We start from the raw sequence: 20,732 nt of genomic DNA, 5'->3' as shown, positions 1-20,732 counted from the left end.
TGGGATTACAGTGAGCGAGTATTGATCTGCAGCCAACATTGTAGGATCAAGCGGACGGGAGGAGGTAGACGTCGCCGCCCCAGCCCCCCACCACCTCGTCTTCCAAAGCATTAAAAAAAAATTCTAAATATTTGATTTCAGACACACCATCAACACCTGCTGCAAAAGAATGACTACCCCTACCCCCACCCCCAGAGCGGCCACACCTCCTCGCCTCTCCGCCCTTGGGCCTCCCAGGCCCAAGCCAGCTATGCCGCCACCTTCAGTCTTTATTTCTCCCCCCCCCCCTTAATTACTGAGGGAAAATATACACATAAGCAAAAAAAAAAAAATTCTCGGGCAGGCGCAAGAGGGGGTGGTGAGGAGGACGGCGAAGGCGGTAATGCAACCCTAATGCACAGATAGCTGACATCAACTTCCGTCAGGCAGCTCCTGGAGATCGAACCTTTCGATTGTAACTGGGACAATTTGCATAGTGATTCCCTTTCAGAGCTTTCCCGGGTCCATAACTAGCCCAGGCAGCTATTCAAATGCAAGTTGCATCCCCCAAATGCAAGGCTGGCCTGACCAAAAAGAGCCACACGGCGCCGGGAGAGGAGAGACTCGCGCCACGGTTCTCATCCTTCTCTTTTCTCCTTCCTTCTCCCTTTCTCTTCTCCGGTTCCTGATTTAGCTGGGAGCTATTTATTTCTGACTACAAATGTGTGTGCGCGAGCCAGAGAGAGAGGGAGGGAACTGATCTTTGGACTTAAAGATGGAGACGAAGGAGCCGGAGGGAATTTGGGTCTGTGTGTCTGGCTCAGACCCTAGGCGCTGAGGGGGGCCGTTGGGCATCAAGCCAAGGGTCTTTCTTCTCGGCGCCCCTTATTCTGCGACCTGGCAGGAATCCGTGGGCCGAAGAGCGCCCCGGCTGATCCGCCTGCCCCGGGCCGGGCTACAAGGAAAGTCTTGGAGCAGGGGGCCGTCCCGTCCCTGTCTTTAAAATGAGCGCAATAAAAGGTATTACCTGCTACGTGTGCTGATTACTTTCTCCTGCTCTGCACTGGGCGGAGAGGGATTGATTTATAATTTCCGGGCAGAGGGAGGAATTGTGGGCTTAAAATTCTGTTCCCCGTTTTCCTATTTCTTATTTGAAATTATGCAAATTGACTCTCGTTTCCCTCCCTCCTAGGGGGCAAATCCTCGAACGCGAACCTGATCGCATGTCACAGAAGCAACTTGCCATGAAATCCGCTAATGCGCCGCGACTCGCCCACCAGGGTAAGCCAGTCTCAAGGCGTATGTGGCGGTAGGGGGAGGAAAAGAAGGGGACGATAGGCCGGAGCAGACTCCAGGGGCCTGGCCACTCTGGTCCACTGCTGAGCTTGTGGCAACACACACACACACACACACACAAAAAAAAAAAAAAAAAAAAAAAGGTAGAGGCCACCGGCGGAGGGCAACTCCAGCGTCACCGCTGGAGAGCTCAGCGGGGGCGGCTCCCTCCCAGCCTGCCTGCCCGTCCACGGCAGGTAACAAATGGGTCCTCCCTGGGAGTTTAAAGTGGCAAATGAGAGTGGAGACCGGCCCTCTGAGTAGGGTGTAAATAACACGGGCGTGCCCCGCGCTGGTGGCGGGTACGCCAGCTAGAGTCTCCGGTTTGTGCGAGGTTCTCCCTCTAGGCAGCGTGCGGTGGCTAAACGAACCTGTTTCTCAGACAGCCCTGTAAGAAACCAAGCCATCTCGATTCACTTACTGGGGAATATCCCCAAATTGAAACTTTTCTGCACTTCCCTAGTCTAGCTCACTGTTTTTAAATTTCCCTCTTGCTCGATGTCTCTCCAAATCCAACCCAAACCCGCTAAAGATGATCACAGGCCACTGATCGTGCAGAACTGACCGTGAACTCGGTGGCACAACCAGCTCCTCTAGTCAGAGGAAATTAAAGCGGTGGCTAAATTCGTATGTTTTGCTTTATGTGGTGAGCAAAATGTAGGGTTTTGTTTTTTTAAGCCTTCTGAAGCAGTCAAACACATTTTCAAATGTTCTTTATTTATATCGGTTCTGGTGCTGGGAGCTGTCTGGGAATGAGCTTTTTCATTGTGCCTTTTTTTTAAAGTCTTGGTATCTTTTAATATGTAATGTTTCTCTGATCATTTCACAATAAGCATTCTAACGACAAGATAAATAAGAGAGCAGTTGGGATCATACGGTGAGAAAAGCAGAGTGGATAGGACAAATAAACCCAATATAAAATGAAAACAAATTGAGCAGATGAAATTATTATGTAAGGAGATGGGGGAATTCGTTTATCAGAAAAAAAAAATGAGTTTATGGCCTGAAGTTTCCAGATTTTGATAGCAACACAAACCAAATCAAAAGGAATTAAATATTTTCCTTTGCCCCTATATGTACAACCAAAGAACACAGGCCCTCATGGCCATCTTGATCAAATGCACGTTTTGAGGCATTTCAAAAGACAATTCAGCTTTGGGACATTTGCATACATTTTTGGTAAACTACAATCAATTAGGTGACATTTCATCCTGGTGGAAAACAATTTAAAATTTATTTCTGCCTTTAGGAAGAGAAGAAATGGAGCCCTTGCAGTTAAATTATTACTGGCTTCTACAGGGTTAATTTGATGCAAATAATTTACTCTCCTATCAACATTGAAGGAAAAGGTAGTGGCCGTGGAACAGGAAGAGCCAGTCAGGTAGTGACAAAACTCTGCCTCTGGGTTCTGAAGAAGGTATCCGGAAGCTCTGAACTTAGCTTTGGGTTTGTTGCACCGCATTCGCTCTCTTAAAACAGTAACTCAAGATGTAAGTAAAAGTGTTTTCATTTTTTATTGATCCCACTAACATCTTTCATTATCCAGCATGTAGCCACAGCAAATTATTGCTCATTTGATACCAAGAATTCTATTGACCATCGCTTTCGTTGGAGAGAGAATTCTAACTACTAGCTGCTCTGTAGTCAGTCAGAGCTGAGGCTGAGAACACTACACAGCTAAAACAAGTAAATTGAGCCCTCTGCCTCCAGGAATTGATGGAGATGTGTTCATTACATTGGGCCACGTGAACATGCATAGAAATCTGCTTTTTGCTCTGCCAGTCGGCATTGCCCCCATGCAATCAAAAGGTCGGCCCCTTTGGAACAGAACTGTCTAATTGGAGGGCTGGACATTCGTTTGCCTCTCCTGTATCCCTTCTGGCAACTTCTTTTCAGTTCTGGCCAGGTTGGGCAATGAAATGATGCATTAGAAGATACCAAATGTGGACACAATTATTAAAACCGCGCTTCCTTTAAAGAAAAAAAAAAACACTTCCTAAAATGTCTAGATGAGTGACTTTATGTAGTCACTCATAATTTCCTAAATAAAATTGCTCTATTCCCACCCCCTCAAAACTCCACGTCATTAGATACAGGCTAAATTGTCCGGGGACTGGGAAGCTCTAAGATCTGTGTCTGTTCTCCCTGGTCGGCAATGGGCATCCAGCCTCAATTACAGGGGAGACCGCTCCAGTGCTTGCTTCAGCCAGCGGTACAGAGAAGTCTGTGTGCCTAGAGAAGGCCTGACCTTCGACCCTCCAGGCTGGAGAGGGAGGTTCTCGGTTGAAGATGCAGGAGAAAGGATCTGATAGAGCAATGGAAGAGGCCAGGTTTGTTCCCTTAGAAGCTAATGGCAGAACCTGTCTTCACGATGAAAGGAGCTAGTGCTGCCCCACAGCAAGAACCACCGGACACCTGGACCTTGGGGCATCTTCACCATCTCCAAGGCGGCCTAGACAGACTTTTCTGTAGGGATCAACACGTCCTCCATTCAGGCGTCTGAGGGAAAGGCAAAGGACTCTGGGGGTGCATTGGCCCGAACAAGACAGGTGCAAAAACAGAAATTCAAGCCTGTTCGGATGGGGAAGAGAGGGACGCTGTCAGATTTCCAAGAAACCAAGGATCCACATCTATTTCTCCTTAAGCCCTTGATCCAATAGGAGAGCAAGATAACCTTGGAGAAGCCATGCCCGTGGAGATTCCTCGGAGGAGATGGTTGGGTGTCATTTCCACAACTACCAGGAGATAAGCCTTCTCAGTTGGGTTCCAGAACAAAAAGGAGGACCAATTACTGATTCCACAAATGAATCCTGGCATGTGTATCCCGCAAACAGCGTCAATTCTCAATTGGAAGGTGCATTTAGGGGATCTAAGGAACCCAGCTTTGTATTATTTTCCTAATGATGCTGTTACATGTGTGTGAAACCACTGGCACTCTTGTGGACCACGATCCATAACCTTTCATGGTCATGGAGCCACTTTGTTCCAGTGTGGGCAGTGAACTAGTGAGAGTGTGTGCTTCACATGCAGGATGCTCACCCGAGAGTAGTAGAGTAGATTCTGAATTGGTTTGAGGATGATGGGAAATGTAAGATGAAATATACACTGTGTTTTTTTGTCTTTTCTTTTTTAGTTTTTCTATTTTGTTTTTAATGAAGATAAATAACCTTGGGCTCAGGAGTAATCAATCCTCCCAAACACAGTGATATTCCTAGAATGTGCACATCACCCATAACACTTGAAGATTCCTGCCCAAAGGTTTTGGAAACCCCTTTTCTGGATTCCAGCCCAGATTCTGAAAACCTCTCAAGCCTCCGGGGGAAGAGAACTCACCCCACGAAGCAGCTGAAACTACACACTCAAAAGCACACACAGGGGTCTAAGGCTGGATGCTATCAGGAAGGCCAGCCGAGCTAACCAGAAAGTGTATGACTCTACTGGAAACCAGAAACCAATAAGTCAGCAACACTCTAAAGTCATTTTGGGGAACAAGACCTGGAACTTGAGTTTGAGTTGAAAAGTTAGGGACAAGGGACAGATCACCCAGCATTTCTCTGGAACAAGGCAAACTGAGAACTAACCAGCTGCACTGGCATTGCAGCAAATTAGAGATTAGGAAATTTATTTCCCTCCTACATACAATAAGACACAAATCCTTCAACCTGGAGCTCACCTCTGTGCAGGGAGCATCCGGCTCCCCACATTGCACTTTCCAAGTGGCCCACTAGCCTTCTCCAGGTTTTGCCAGGCAAATGAAGCAAGAAGTACTCGATAGTAAATTATTTTGTTCAGGCTTCTGTCTTTTTATGAAAATAAAAGCCAACACTTTGTCATTTTTAATCACATAAGCAGACAATAAATCTAATTTTGATATTGATTTTTTTCCAGAATCAAGTGATTTTTTGCAGTGTCTGTTGTGTTTCCTTTCTGAAGAAGGGCCTTGTGTTTGAGATGGTGCGGCAATGAGACTGAGTCTATGCAGCCAGAGCTTTTCTGAAACACGTAGTTGATGGTGGACTTTGAGAGCAGAGAGCTGAGAAGATTTTTCTCGCGTGGCAGGAATTTTTCTCTAATTATCTAAATAACAGTTTCAATTTAGCCACTCCTGGCAAAGACAGTTAAGGCTTGACTGGTGCTTTCAGTGATTAAGGCCTCTGAGATGAACTTTGTTTTAAATTTTTTAGTAAAATCAAGTAAATAAAAACAATAACCCCAAAATATGAAGCTGTCAGAGGCCTACACCACGGCACTGTGGAGAATTAGCCAGAAAAGCTGTCCCCACCCCACACAGATGACAAGCCCCAGACTCCAGACCTGGGTCACTGGAACATGGATAGTTGTAGCAAAGACCTAGCTGAGAAGCACTGTGGAAGCCAGTTACAGCAAAGTCGCAGTGGCTCACCTGAGCCTCCTTAGTCTCTCTCCTTTTTCAAAAACAAGATTAGTTTATGTTGATGCCAAATGAAGCCAGCACTTTTCATATGAAAGTACAGATGTACAAAGATCTGCACCAGACCCCACCTAGAGAAGGAGAGGGAAGGAATAAAGAACAAAGTTAGAAGTAAAGAATAAGAACAATACGGAGAAAGGGGGGAGGAAATAAGAAAAGTGGAGAAGGAAGGAAAGAAGGGAAAAATGAAAAGGAAGAAGTGAGGAGACAGAAAGGGAAGGGAAGAGAAGTGGAAAAAGCCGGGGAGAGATGGAAGGCTGGTGAAGAGGAAGGAAAGAAGAGGAGAAACAGAGAGAGAAATTTTAAAGTATATAATGAAGAAAAGTGCAAATGTGTCCAGTCTATGAGAAGGAAAGTGAGATTGCCCCTATCTACCTGAGCCTTTTCTTGCAGCTCCCGAACGCCCCTCCTCCCTTCCTACTGGAATCCAAAAATTTAAACTTAGGTCTGGCCTCTCTGTGCTGCCAGAAGGGGACTACCAATACCTACACAAGCTTCTCCAGCACCCTTCCATTGCTACCAGGGGTCGACCCCTCTACGACTCAGATGGTAGAGGACCCTGGCTGGGGGAAGGGACCAGACGGCTCTACGCCCAGCGGAGGGGGGATGGGACCTGGGCCTGCGATTGACCCTCGGGCTCTGACCTTTCCCGCCGTCCTCTAGGGTCAGGATTTAACCTTTCGCTTCCCCACTCTGCGCCCTCCTCCTTCTCAGTGGCCCTCGGCTAGAGGGGAGGAGAGAGTGGGTCGATATTTGGGGCTGGCAGGGAGGGGGGCCGGCGCCTGTGCCGAATTACTGGAGGATGGGGCTTAGACCAGAGAATCCATTCTCTCCCCACGCAGGAACGCGGAGCCTAGCGGATCCCGCGCTTGCCGAGAGCCGGATGCCAAAGCCCATTAAACTTGGGGCCTGGTAAATAACCCGCTAAGACACGGGGAAGGAGAACAAGCTTTTCCCTCGGTTTTTCCGCCCCGTCTAGAACCATTTCTCTTCGTATAAAGCCCTTCCTCTCCTGCTCAGGAAACGGCCACTAGTTTACATTTGGGAGAATCCCGAGAACTTTAGCCAGATGGGCAGGAGGCAACAGTGCAGACCCGGACCAGGGTCCCCCCGGCACGGTCAAAGCATTAGACGTCCCTCTGGGGGCAGGTGCCTAGAGAACCAATAGAGAAATCGGGCCAAAGTCCCAAGCCGCTGGGCCCCACTGACCTTGCTACCTGTCCCTGCCCAGACAGTAGAGGGACAAGCCTCCCGCCAGCCCTATTCCGCCAACTTCCAAACGCTTCAGCGACCGGCGCCCCAGAAGGCTCTCCCCGCGGGGACCAAGGCAGAGGGAGCAAACCGGAGGCTGCTGAGGCCGCCGGAGAGACCCTGGCTCCCCAGTTCCGCGTGGCTTGGGGTTTTCGCGGTCTCCCCAGCTGGAGCCAGGGCCGCCAGGAGCCAAGAGCCTTAGGTTCAAATGCATCAAAGCTCTGAAGTCATTTATCCGGTTTCATAAATAATTTTCTTATTACACTTAAGCCAGATCCCTGCCCCCTTCCCGTTTTTATTGCGGGGTTTCAGTGGCTAAAAAGTTTCTAAGTCGGGTGGGCAGTTGTTTTCCTTTTTCCATCATTAACATCATTAATATAAGCTATCAATAACCCTGTCGTTGGGAGCCGAGTTTCACGGTATTGATCCACGCAGCTATTCATCTCTGCCATGCAAGACACGGAATAATTTTCGCATTACAGTAGCTTGGATTTGCTTTTAATTCATATTTAAAGCTGCAACCGGCTCAGTGGAGCGCTCTGCAAAAGACTAGAGGCGCCTAATTAATAATAAGTTAGAAACGAAGGAAGGCACCGGCGAATAAATAATTAATACAGACATCTATGTCTCTTTGAATATTGCTCCTTTAAAAATTTAGACTTACCAGGACTATACTGTAAGTCTGCAATTTATATTGCGGGGATGATTTAAGAAAGCTATTTTTCCCTTGAAATACAATACTAAATAATTTAGTGTTTTGCAAACCTAAGTTTCTTCATTAGCCAGCTCTTCTGGTTTGTTTCTTCCAGGTGGAAAACACCATTTTTTAAAATAGTCATAATAAGATTCATAAATATCCAACCATAACCACCAGATTCATTTCAGATGGCTAGAATGGGAGCAAGATGGCTTAAAAGCCCAGTTTAGTGTATCCTGCCCTGGAGAGGTGCTGGGGTTGCCACATATAAGGTGGGGTTTTGTTAGGGAGAAAACAACAACAACAACAAAAAAAAAATAGTCACTGGCCAGTGACTTTAGGCTTTCGCTTGTGTTGGAGGGAACAGAGTTTGAAGTAAAACCCAGGGTCTTCAAAAGATGCCAGGAGAGAAAAAGCTGGGATTTAGAGGATCCCTGATTTCCTCCATGGCAAAAGCGAAATCGGAATCTTTAGAGAAGGGCTCTTAAGACAGGATTGTATTCCAGGATAGTCAGGATCTACCTGTGGGCTAGAGGCAAATAACAAAATTCAAGGAGGTAGGAGTGACTGAAAACCCTTGGAGGTTTTTGTGTGAGACTAGGATTTGTTTGCAGTGTTGTTAGCAATATTGATTTTTTTGTTACTCGGATTAATGTATGTTAAACAGGAAAATACAGGCAGTAGTCAAGTGTATTATAATCATCTATTGTTTAGAGTTGAAGTTTCACTGTGTGGACGATGGTGCATTTGGACTGAGAGGCAATTCCAGGTATCTCCAAATGTTCTAGGTTCCGTGCAGCAGAACCCCCAAGAGGACTGGCAGTGGGGCGTGAGGGGGAGCTAAACCTGCAGTTCAGTAGCCTTCTCCCCCTTTAAAATTACAACCTCACCTATAACCAACCCACTATCTGAAAGTATCAGCCTCCACCCTGGACCTCCCTGGTCCTCTAAATTAATTTAAGAACTAAAGGATGCAGGTGTTCCTGTCCATCAGGGTCTCCAAAAGCTCTTCAACCTAAAACCCAGATTCCCCGCAGCCCCACAGCCCCACCACCAGGTCTCTTGGCCCTAATGACCATCCAGCCAACCTCTGGGACTTCCTTTCAGGGCCGGACACTTCCTCAGCAAAGCATTGGAGGCCTGCGAGCCGGGCATGGCGCACTGCTGTCCTGCCTACATACAGATACAAGCCCACACGTGTCAGGCCTGAAAAAGACACCGGACCGGGAGGAAAACTCAGGAACAGCTATTCGGGAGCTCCTGGAGACCCTCCCGCCTGGACCCTTGGAACCTCAGAGAACCTCAGAGAAGACAGTCCCCTCCCCCTCTACTCCCCCACCCTCACCCTCCCCGCCCCCTCACAACAGCTGTGCTTTTGGGGCGCTCTGCTCGTGACAATCCACAGGTCCCACGTCCCTGCCCAGCATTGGCGCGTTAGAGATCAGTCTGTGTACTCTCAGCTTTTCCTCCTAACCCCACTCCCGAGCCCTGGGTCACCGCATTTATGCCACAAGACCCCGAAAAGCTCCCATGCACAAAAACTAAAGGACTCTAACATGATCCCTTGAGTATCGGGCTAGTTCAGGAAGGAGCAAGCCGAGCAGGGTCTGGGGAAAATACAACTGGACGCTTGGAGACTCCATAATCCTATGCCTGAAAGGCTCTCAGGCCAGAGGGCAGGTGCACTTGCCCTGAGCCCCGGGTCCGAAACACGGGGGCTGGTTGTTGTGCCAGCCGGGAGGCGGAGGGAAGCAGAGGAGGTGGACAAGAAGCGGAAGGCCGATCGGGTGGGAAGGGCAAGAAAAGAAGGTAAAGTATCAGAAGGCAAGTGTGAGAGATGAAGAGGGAAGGGAAAAGACTTGGGAGAAAGCAAGAAAAGGCCGGGGTCCAGCCCCAGCAGGCCCCAGGAGAGAGACACAGGCAAGGGGTGAGGAAACCAGAACACCAGCGTTTTATTTTTAAATCTTCTAGGTGTCTGCGGGTCAAATAAAGACAAGGGCGGTAACGATTATTCTGTTAAATCTATGGTACTTGACTGCGCAAACACTAATTGATTAGACACCAAAATGATTTGTTTAAAGAGTTTTCCTCCCCAAGTGCAGCTGCTCTCAGGTCCAGGTCGGCGTTACCCGGCGAGACTGCGGAGGAGTTCGCCAAGTGGGCCAGGCGCCCCGCCGCCTAGCCCGCAATCTGTGTAGGGTCGGGTGGCTGGTCCACGCTCAATAGGCCTGAGGGTACAGGCTGGACGGCATCCCGTGACTTCTGCTCTTAGGGACCACCTCAAAGGGATTTTGCTACACCCGCCTCCTCTAAATTGCACCGAGGAGGAGCCCCCTCTCTTCCCGCTCTCCTTTCCAGTCCCCAGCCTTGGAAGTCAACACCTGCCCGTGGTTAATTCGGCGTACTGTCCCCCAAAAGTGGAAGCATCGAAAGAACAGCATTTCCGGCGGTCTAAAGACTGGAAAATTCACCGCCCCGGAGGCGTGGGTAGGTTCCCTTTGTAATATTCTTCAACGTTGTAAAGTGACCAAGAAAGAAAATCCGTGAAGGGTTGACGGTTGGCCAACTTCTCCAGAATCGCGCCGGTTGCGACTAGCACAGTCCTGTGGCCAGAGAGTCACCTAGGAACCTGGACCCCCTCCTTCATGCTCAGGACGTCAGGACACCCACTCTTCCTTCAACGCTCTTGGTTCGAAGCCTTGAAAAGCTCTCGCCAGAGTGGATGACTGCCGGAACGGGATTTCAACCCAGGTGACGCTGCCTCCAGTTCAGCTAGGGAACCTAGAAAGGGGAGCGGTTTGCTTCCTGCACCCAGGAGGTAACAGACACACCAGGAGTGGTCTGATGTTCCAGGATGGCCACTCAGGTGGCTCTTGGTAGGTCTGGAATTTCTAGGGTTGGCATGAGCTGACAGCCTTTCAGCAGAGTATCCTCTCTTTGGGATTTGGAGTTACGAGTAGAGTAAGTTGAAACAAAGAAAAGTGCGAAAATGCCGAATTTTTTAAAATTCACGCGTGAAAACCGAATTTAAGAAGGAAAAAGTAGGGGAGAAGTTAACGAAAAGGTGAATAAAAACTATAGACAAAAAGATGATCAAAGATTGAAAAAGAAGGCCAGGATAATTGGTAACTTCCTTGTCCCAGAGTGAGGGTCACTATTTTTTTTTCCTCAGTGTTGGAAATTGAACCCAGGGCCTGGAACCTAGTATCTTTCTATAACTGAGCTACACCCTCAGCCCAGTAACTTGGTTTTTGTGTTTTAAAAAATTATTTTCAATAGCAAATCACCAATCCAGTCCCTTCTATGTTTCTTGATAATTCTATTCTAAGCCAATAGTAATTTTCTGAATGAAATTTCTCCAGAGATGGGAGGACTCCCGAGGAAGACAGGAGAGCCCAATGGGAAGCACCCAGGATCAAATCCTTCACCCCCAGCGATCAAGTGCTTTATTGTAGTTAGATATCAAGGAAATGGTTCCACACCAGCAGTTTAATTCTAGACTGAATGTAGTCATCAGAAATGATAATGAATTCCATTCTGAGGCTCTAGCCAAGGAGTGGGTCTTCCCCTGGGACCTTGGAGATATTTGCTCTGACACCCAGGATTGCTGTTTGTGACACCAAAAAATGAAAAGTACATGTTTGATGGCTCAGGGGGGTCTAGAAACATTTATTTGGAATGGTCCTGAAGACTGGGAAATAATCCTGTATTACACCTCTACTACTCACAAAGAAAAATAAAGTATTAACTTTGAAACCAATAGGAGCTTCTCAGAGAACTTTGTGTGGTCAGCATTTCGAAAAATGGGCTTCTTCTTTTAATTTTTTAAGCCTGATGGGGTTGCCTGGAGGGTTGCCTGGCAATCTGTAGAGCATCCAGCATGAGAGTGTACCTGCTCGTCCCATCCCCCCAGGCTCTTCTTCTGACATTTACAAAATAAATATTTTGAAATCCTTGTTTCTAAACTGAAAATATTGCCAGCAACAAGTATCAAGTCAATAGTTTTATTTTCCTTTTTTAGAAAACATATATACTTGTAGTAATTTTGATGTTGATTAGCACTTTTTTTCTTTAAATTTTCTGCAGCTACTCAAAATCTAAGTATCTAATTATAAGCCTTCCTCTCAATCACATTCATTGACCTCCAAGTATCAAAGAACTCTCCCTTGTACTGTAATTCCCTCCTTCTCCATACTGCATCTAATGTGGAAGAGGCATTGTGTGGGGCAGATGGAAAAGAAGGGGGGGGGGATGACAAAAAAAAATGATCTCAGCCCTCCCACAGTTGGCAATCTATCTAGTGCCTCTCCATCCCCACACATGCACTCACCTTAACTAGGCCTGAGAAGAGCACCCTTCCTACCCATCATACATTCTTAGTAAATTGGAGTTTTGTAAGAGGTCAAGGAAGAAAAATATTCTGACTGAGATCACTGCAACTCATCAACTGCAGGAAGACAGTGGTTAAATAAAAGGTGTGAATAGCCAAGAAAAATGAGGGAGATTCACAGACCCAAGCAAGTCCTTCACAGGCATTTTGGGAGTAGGGGGAGTACCAGGGATTGAACTCTGAGGACTCAACCACTGAGCCACATCCCCAGCCCTTTTTTGTATTTTATTTAAAGACAGGGTCTCACTGAGTTGCTTGGTGCCTCACCAGTTGCTGAGGCTGGCTGTGAACTTGAGATCCTCCTGCCTCAGCCTCCTGAGCCATTTTTGAAAATCTTTTAGGAAAAGTGTGAAATATTGAACTAAGCAAGGCCAACACATACTTGCCCAGATTTTTCCCTTCACTTCCCCTTAAGTGATCAACATCAAAACAGGCCCCCTTTTCAAAAGTCCCTTTGTGGATGGGTGAAGTCAAGCTCACCTGATCCAAGCCCCCTTAAGGTGGCCACCAGGGGATCAGCTAGGAGCCTCACAAGGAGGGTTTCCAAGATCAAGCCCCTAATTAGCTACACAAAGAGAAAACCATGAACAATTTGTGTACTTGGTGGTATTTACTTCTTTCTTTTAACACACTGCCTTTTGGGATGAGAGTTGTCAAAAGGGCAATCTGTAGGATTAAAATATGGGAGGGGGTGACAGTTTAGTTCAAAGGCTGCCTGCTATTTTAACCCATTATTTGGGCTCATATGCAAGGCCAATGTTCTATGCTATAAGAAAAGAGAGCAGAAACAATATTTTTAAAAAAGCTTCCCACCAACAAACTGTGATGTACTAGACAACAAATGTATTATGCTTGTGTATATATGTGTATGAACAGGTAGATATAGATATGTTAAAATAGAGTGATTGTTTTTCTGAGTTTATTTTGGCCAGTGTATTTTTCCCAAAGGGCTTTTCCTGGCCAGGGGAGGAGGGATATTCCTCAATGTTCACTGAGCAAGTAGAAATGATGTCCACTGAGATGAGCCCCCATTTTCAGGGCCTCCACAGAAATTGCTGGGATAGGATGAGATTGTTTCTGGGACAGCCATATTAACCAGCCCCAGAACAAGGCATTTTCAAGGAAGTCAAACTGACTGTGCCCACTGACTGTGACCTACCTGAATCATGATGTTGGCCTGTGGTGGGTGGAACCTAGGCAAGGAGATGGACCTGACTAGTTCCCACCCTAGCTGATGGGTACTTCCCTAAAGGTTGTCCAGCTGAAACTTTCTTATTGGAAGCTCAACCACCACCATGATACCAACTCAGCCCTGGCCTCTTCAAGGGTCTGGGAACATTTACAGTGGAAACACCGGTGGTGAATTTCAGCCCGGTGTCTCAGCAAACAAACCTATGATTTGAGTTTGTTGAGTTTGGCCCAGTACAAGCCACACACAAACTTTATTTTGTATCTAGGCCCAGATACCCTGGCTCTGAGAATCTGTCCCCATTGTGAACACAGCTCGCCCGCGGCTGAGGCTCGGCGCTGACCCGGCCATAACTGCCAAGGGCCGGACAATGGGCACATCTGTCCTTTCTCCGAGGGATGAAAGCACCTAAGCGGACACGGCTCTGCCTTTTGTTACGGATTTTTTTTTCTTTTCTTTTGTAAATGAAAGAAAGCCGCGGCATGTGGCGGCCGGGTGTACATCCCACACTGGGGGCTTCTCCACGCGTCCAGACCTAAGAACCAGGTTTGATTCCGTATTGGAACATGACAGTGGAAAGGGCAAAATTACGTCCGAAGCTGAATTAATTTTCAACCGGAGGCTTCTTCAGGGACGCTGGGAAAGGGGCGTCCCTACGGGCCAAGCGGAGACCCGCGTGGCAGCGTTTACCTGGCCTATGTCAGTACTTTTCACAAGCAGCGGCCTCTGGGTGCTTTACCAGGAGAGCCTCGGAGGCAACCCTACCAACCGCCGGAGCCTTGGCGGCCCCCTCAGCACCGGAAGTTAACAGGGGAACCCACCAGGGCACTCCTACCCTCCTCCTTCCCCCTCCCCTCCGAGTCACTGGTGAAGCGGGCGTGCAGCCTTAATTATGAGCTGCGCGGAAGAAGGACACAGGCGGCTAGGGACAGCGAGGTATGGACTCTTGGCACTTAATGCTCCTTCCCCAGGGCACGGGTAAGGAAGGGCGGGCAGAGAAGTGTCTGGGAGGATGAAGGATGCCTGGTCAACAGCTGCCAACCTGACCGAGACCTTTAAGATATTTAGGGTTCCCTTCTCCAATAGGCGAACATTTATAAGGGTGCAGAAAGCGCCAACTTACAGCATCTCTCCGGGAAATAGAGCTTAGTGGGCCTGGGTGAAAGGAGTGATGACACAATCCCCAGCTTCCCGGGCAACCTTCCCCGGGAAGCAGCAACTATCGAGAGAAGAGCAAAGCTCCGAGCACAGCGAGCCAACCGTGGTAGGAGCCTGGCAGAAGCGTCCTGGGGCTAGAAGGAAAGAGCTCACCAGTGCAAGGGAGGCGAGCGGGAAGCAAGTCTCCCGAGATTGCGGCGGCGGCCCCAGGACGCGCTCCGCCCCAGTTCATTGCACGTGCCCACCGCTTCCAGGCCATCCGGCGCCGCTGGAAAGGCGCAAGACCACCCCCTCCCCACTTCATTTGTACGGGGACTTCAGGGGCTGGGATCGCGGGGACTCAGGGGGCGGGGCCGAGCCGTACGCATGCGCAGTACGACCGGTAGGCGTGAGGGCGGGCCGCTGCAGCCGCGGCGGCGACTGAACCGCGGCCACAGAGTCTGCAACAGTAACCGAGCCATGGCTCGAGCTGGCGAGCGGCGCGGGCAGGCAGCAGCCGTGGCAGGCGCGCCGGTCGCGTCAGGGGAGCCGGGGACCTCACAATTCTAAGAAAAGGGGCGAGAGGGGACCAGGGCTAGGCGGGCTGGTGGCATCGCGCTCTCCCAACAACGCGGATCCTTTTTGGAAATTAATATTTTTTAAAAGCGGAGGACGCAGAGGGGAAGGTGGGGTTGAGAGGAAAGGAGACATACACACACATACACACGCGTACACACACACACACACACACACATACACACACTCATACAGACCCACAGTGAGAGGAAGGAAGAAAGGCTACAGTCGCTGGCAGCCAATGTGAAGACCGGACTCCGTGCGCTCCTCGCAGCCTCTGCCCGGCCACATCGATGTTGTGTCCGCCGCCCGCTCGCCGGGATCACGATGAACGCGCAGCTGACCATGGAGGCGATCGGCGAGCTGCACGGGGTGAGCCATGAGCCGGTGCCCGCCCCTGCCGACCTACTGGGCGGCAGTCCCCACGCGCGCAGCTCTGTGGCACACCGTAGCAGCCACCTGCCTCCCGCGCACCCGCGCTCCATGGGCATGGCGTCCCTCCTGGACGGCGGCGGCGGAGGCAGCGATTACCACCATCACCACCGAGCCCCTGAGCACAGCCTGGCTGGTCCCCTGCACCCCACTATGACCATGGCCTGCGAGACTCCCCCAGGTATGAGCATGCCCACCACCTACACCACCTTAACCCCTCTTCAGCCGCTGCCGCCCATCTCCACCGTATCGGACAAATTCCCCCACCATCACCACCACCACCATCATCACCACCACCCGCACCACCACCAGCGTCTGGCGGGCAACGTGAGCGGTAGCTTCACACTCATGCGGGACGAGCGCGGGCTGGCCTCCATGAATAACCTCTATACCCCCTACCACAAGGACGTGGCTGGAATGGGCCAGAGCCTCTCGCCCCTCTCCGGCTCCGGTCTGGGCAGCATCCACAACTCCCAGCAAGGGCTTCCCCACTATGCCCACCCCGGAGCTGCCATGCCCACCGACAAGATGCTCACCCCCAACGGCTTCGAAGCCCACCACCCGGCCATGCTCGGCCGCCACGGGGAGCAGCATCTCACGCCCACCTCCGCTGGCATGGTGCCCATCAATGGCCTTCCTCCGCACCACCCCCATGCCCACCTGAACGCCCAGGGCCACGGACAGCTCCTGGGAACGGCCCGAGAGCCCAACCCTTCGGTGACCGGCGCGCAGGTCAGCAATGGAAGTAATTCAGGGCAGATGGAAGAGATCAATACCAAAGAGGTGGCGCAGCGTATCACCACCGAGCTCAAACGCTACAGCATCCCACAGGCCATCTTCGCGCAGAGGGTGCTCTGCCGCTCCCAGGGGACCCTCTCGGACCTGCTGCGCAACCCCAAACCCTGGAGCAAACTCAAGTCCGGCCGAGAGACCTTCCGGAGGATGTGGAAGTGGCTTCAGGAACCCGAGTTCCAGCGAATGTCCGCGCTCCGCTTAGCAGGTGAGCGGGCCAAAGAGCTTGGCGCGTAAGCGAGATAAGGGACTTGGAAACTCAAGGGCCTGAAGGTGGGAGGGAAAGAGTAGGCAGAGCTTTCATCCTTCCCTCTCCTTAGAAGGGGTCCCTGGGCCTGGAAAAGCCAGCACACGGCTTCGGAAGCAGATTACCTCCTTCAGGGTTTAGTGCAATGGGCTGTGGAAGGCCCTGGGAGCTAAGCTGCAGCGGCCTCGGTGACTCTAGGGGCGCATTTGTGCTGTGGACCGCGCTGGAGGGTCACACAGCCGGAGGAATCTTCGAACCTGTTAGGACACAGTCTGTGCATAGCTTCTCAGCTGAGCACTCCGGGTTTGATAAGTGGGGTTGGGGACACGCGTGTCTGGAACTGCGCTTAGGTGCTCCCTTTCAGTACCCTCAAGTGCATATTCGGGCGCTGGGCTGGAGCTTGCCAGCTGCCAGTAAAGGTTTGGCTGAACTCGCTGCGGCGACCCCTTCCTGGGCTCATTTGGCACCAGTAAGGCTCCGGAGAACCGCACTTTTAAGAGTGCGGGCAAACCGTTCCCAAGTTATGGAGCGGAGTGTGTGCAGAGGGGACGCGTCGGAAAAGTTGGTACACACTGAGTGTGGAACCGACGGTGGAAAGGAGAGGGAGGAAGGCAGACAGTACAGAGATCCAGGTGAGAACCGCAGAGCAATAAGGGAGCTCGCAGCGAAGGCCAGGGGCCACCTTCGCTTGCATTTTTTACAAAAAGACTTGGCATTTTGTTTTATTCCTCTTAGTGACTTTCAGTCTGAATCCCAGCGCAGGAGGGTGGGAGTATGTAAATGACCCCCAAGTCTGCAAGCAAAGGTCTTCTGGGCCCAAATCCCAAGCCGGCTGTTTTGTAGTTAAGCGGTAAGGTCTCGGTGGCGCTGCGTGGAAGCGCGCCTGGCTCCCCTAGACTGCAGATAGGCCGAGGAGACAGCTGAACCCAGCCGGAACCGCACCGGGGATTTCGGGCGGATTCGGCGACCTCTGAAGACCGAGGACACGAGGGGAGATAGAGCCAAGGGCACCCGAGGGCAGACTGGGTTTAATGAGACCGGGGCGGAGGTTGCCAAGTTGATTGACTCCTGTGTCCGTGCCCCCCCACCCCCGCCCCGCGCGCACAACTCAGCTTGGCGCCGGGGCCTGAGCCTTGGCGAAGAGAAAGGTAAAAGCCGGAATGAGGGTTTGTTAATTAACTGATCGTTCTCCATTAATTCGTCCCTGGAGAACAAGACACAGTCAATCCGCTCTGAGCCGGGGGCACTGAGCCGTTTCACAGTCTAAAATCAAAGCGTAAAGCCGAAACCCCCTCCCCCCATCTCGTGCCTGCCAATAAGAAGCTAGAGGGAGGCAGGTGCGAGTGAGCTTGAGATTCGAGCCTTGAAGCGACCCAAAGCGTTCCTTGGGTCTGGGCGCTTGAGGTCTTCGGTCCGGAGCACCAAGACTGAGCCTCTGTCCTGTGGGGTTTTCAAGCCTAGTTTGGCCTTCTCCAAGCGACGTTTTCTGGCATATTCCTGCTGCCTGCCGCTGGAAACCAGGCGAGGCAGCGGGTAAGGAGACCGAAGGGAGAGGCTGACAGAGTATCTCAGCGAATCCTGGGCTCCGGTGTTTCCACTCTCTAGCACTGGGACCACCATCATCTTGCCCCGCGTGGGTGTCTGACCAAAACCCTACGAACAGCTGAGGTTCGTAAGAGGGTGGACGAAGGGGTCACTCCCTGCCCTGACTGCTCAACCTGACTGGGCATCCAAGGTAGTGTATCTTCACAGGCCCACCGCAAGGCTGGAGTTCGGGACCTTTTACCCGAACAACGCTCGCCTAGAAGCGACCCAAACTCAGCGAGTGGGACGGAGAAAAATGGAAAAGAGGTGAAACGAAGGGTACTCCCTCAGGGGAAGTCCAGTGCCCCACCCCACCCCCAGTCAAAGCTCTTACTCCAGACTTCATCGACCCGCCTTTCCCCACTTCTTCTGGTCTTCCCCTGGCATATTCCAGCCCGTGCCTTAGAAACCGATCTAGTGCTCTGTTCTAGGTGTGTGCCCTCTGATCTCCAGGCGTGGAGAGCTGAGGTGGTGAGTAGAGAAAAGAGCCGCGACCCGCACAACAGAGGCAAGGCCTGGAGGTGCTAGGCAGGTACTCATTGAAGAGGCGCTTGCCTGGGCACCTAGCAGCCTGTGTCAAGCCGGATGCTCTTTGCCCCAGGCAGGTGGCCTTTTCCTAGAAAAAGTGCAAAATAGGAGACTCTGGCTGGACACACTTTTTTCAACAAACCCAAGGGGGACTTGGTGTCCTGATACTTGGATGGAACCTCGAGTCTTCTACTTTTGATTTCCCCCCCCCAGACTTAAAGGGGTGGGGTGGAGGGCTGGAACTGAGCATGCAGTGCTGGCCAGGAGGGCCCCATGCAGGGAACCCCTCAAGCCACAAACGCATGACCTATTTTTAAACCACTGAGTAACAGCGATTGGAGTCCTTAACAATTTCTTACCAAAAGAAAAAAAAGAAAGAAAGAAAATAAAAAAACGTGAAGTCGTTTTTTGAACCCTCCAAATGATGTCTAGGCTAGGAGTGCAGGATCCTGAAAACCAACTTGGCCTTGGCTTCAGGATCTTGGTGCTTGTCCTCCTCCACCAGCTCCCCAATGCAGAAGTGCCCCCTTGTAGCTTTGCTTGCTATTGCCCTCAAAGACAGGGGCCAGCAATCTCCTCCCTATCCTCATGGGAATCAGAATCACACTGAGATGTGTTCCTTCCCTCCTCAGCCGGAGGGAGGGTGGCTTCTCCGTTTACCTCTGTCTCCTACATTCCACACAGCTTGTTGCCAATGGTCAAAACCTTCTGCATGTGGCAGCATGTTTGGAGAGGTGCCTTTGGTCTGGAATTTTCAACTCTGGTGGAAAATGGGCGACAGAAGGAAATTCTCACCAAATTAACTACCTTTTAAAAAAATCAATATATGTTCTCTCAATGTTATACTTGCTACTTCCCCATTACAACACAGCGCGACTGGGCTCGTGGCTGCTTCTGATCCTGAGTGGGATGGGGGACCTGGGCTAGGGGTGTGCTCCGCCTCTGACGTGGGTGCCTATCAAGTCGCAGGAGATTAGTTTCCAATTAAAGATTTCAGAAGGCTTTGGCTGCACCGCAGGAGCTACCAGCGCTGGAAGAGACGGCAGCAGATACCCACCAATAGGCAAGGCACAGTAAACCTAGGAGGCTGTCGCTCACAGGCCCATGGTTCCAAAGTGGGTAGCTGCTGGGCCACTCTAACACTGCAGGACTGGCAGGCGAGGAAGCCTCCAAACAGTACGGGGGAAATGGTCAGGCCTTCAGCACCCAGGACTTCGCCCCTTTACTGGTCATATATTTGACCTAGAAAGTCCTGGAGGACCTGAGCCAGGGGGACTGGGTTCCACATAGAGGCGGCGATGAGAAAGTCTCGCCAGATCCAACCTGGACTGTGTTTGCTGTTAGTGGCCTTGCGGCCTGGTTGATTGATAACTGGCCCCGCACAAGTCCATTTGCTTTTTGTTAATATTTACCTCGGCCAGTGACATTTCAACTGTCCTGTTGCCTCCCTGGGCCACGGGAGCCAGGCAGGAATGCAATGTTGGGCCCTAGGAACCGCACTTCCTCAGTCCCTGGGCCAGGAGAAAAGACAGGACCGGATGTGAGTTCAAGGAAGCTGTAAGGGCATGGGCTCAAGAATGCGAGAAGGCGCCAAGGGACGGGTTTCCTTGTGCTCAGCCTCTCGGAGCAGCTGCTCCTAGCCTGCTGCGTGTGAACAAAGAGCCCAAGGGGCGCAACCGACCGTGTCCAGCTAGAAGCCTGGGGGAAAAGGTCTGGAATGACCTCCTTCCAGCATGGTCAGGGGATGGCCTGTTGTCAGAAGAAGACTGAGAGTCCCAGAGCCTGCCCAGGATGAATGTTGGCAATGAATTATGGATTCCATGGGGAAAATCTCTCTCTCTCTCTCTCTCTCTCTCTCTCTCACACACACACACACACACACACACACACACGTACACACACACACACCACTGAATTACAAAATCCAAAGGTCTTGGAGACAGTCACTAAAAGGCTCTGCAGCCTTTCTCAGCCTCTGTCTGCCCCCTTGAGGGTGTGTGAACTGTAAGGGGTCCCCTGTAGTTCCCTCTGTGCAGTCCCCAGAGGAAATACATGCCCCATTGAAGGAGGGGTGTGCCCATAGGGTTAAGAAGACTTATTCAGGTGGTGAAGAGTGAAGCCTGTTAGTCTCACTGGAGTGGTCTA

General features: G+C 50.8%; 1 protein-coding gene and 1 long non-coding RNA gene across 4 annotated transcripts in view; both read left to right on the top strand.

Annotated features, from left to right (window-relative positions):
- Window positions 1-369: 369 nt before the first annotated feature.
- On the top strand, window positions 370-11,472 carry LOC124104686 (uncharacterized). Of its 2 annotated transcripts, XR_006855491.2 has the most exons (5): window positions 370-999; window positions 1,172-1,260; window positions 8,501-8,568; window positions 8,820-10,199; window positions 10,288-11,472. It is a non-coding gene; the product is annotated as an uncharacterized LOC124104686 (long non-coding RNA). The 2 variants fall into 2 exon arrangements; XR_006855489.2 differs by having other exon boundaries at window positions 396-999; window positions 8,820-11,472.
- Window positions 11,473-14,902: 3,430 nt separating this feature from the next.
- Window positions 14,903-20,732, top strand: part of Onecut1 (one cut homeobox 1) — a 39,220-nt gene continuing 33,390 nt past the window's right edge. For both annotated transcript variants that reach the window (XM_046461525.2, XM_046461526.2), the window contains exon 1: window positions 14,903-16,436. In XM_046461525.2, coding sequence (XP_046317481.1) covers window positions 15,332-16,436 — 1,105 coding nt within the window. In that variant the 5' untranslated portion in view covers window positions 14,903-15,331. The remainder of the gene's footprint in view (window positions 16,437-20,732) is intronic.

The sequence above is a fragment of the Marmota monax genome, unplaced genomic scaffold (assembly GCF_021218885.2).
Source record: "Marmota monax isolate L192 unplaced genomic scaffold, Marmota_monax_Labrador192_F-V1.1 WCK01_AAM20220418_F8-fsc00001, whole genome shotgun sequence".
NCBI lineage: Eukaryota > Metazoa > Chordata > Mammalia > Rodentia > Sciuridae > Marmota > Marmota monax.
The sequence above is the reverse complement of the archived record's forward strand: the minus strand, read 5'-3'. Positions and strand labels throughout refer to the sequence as shown.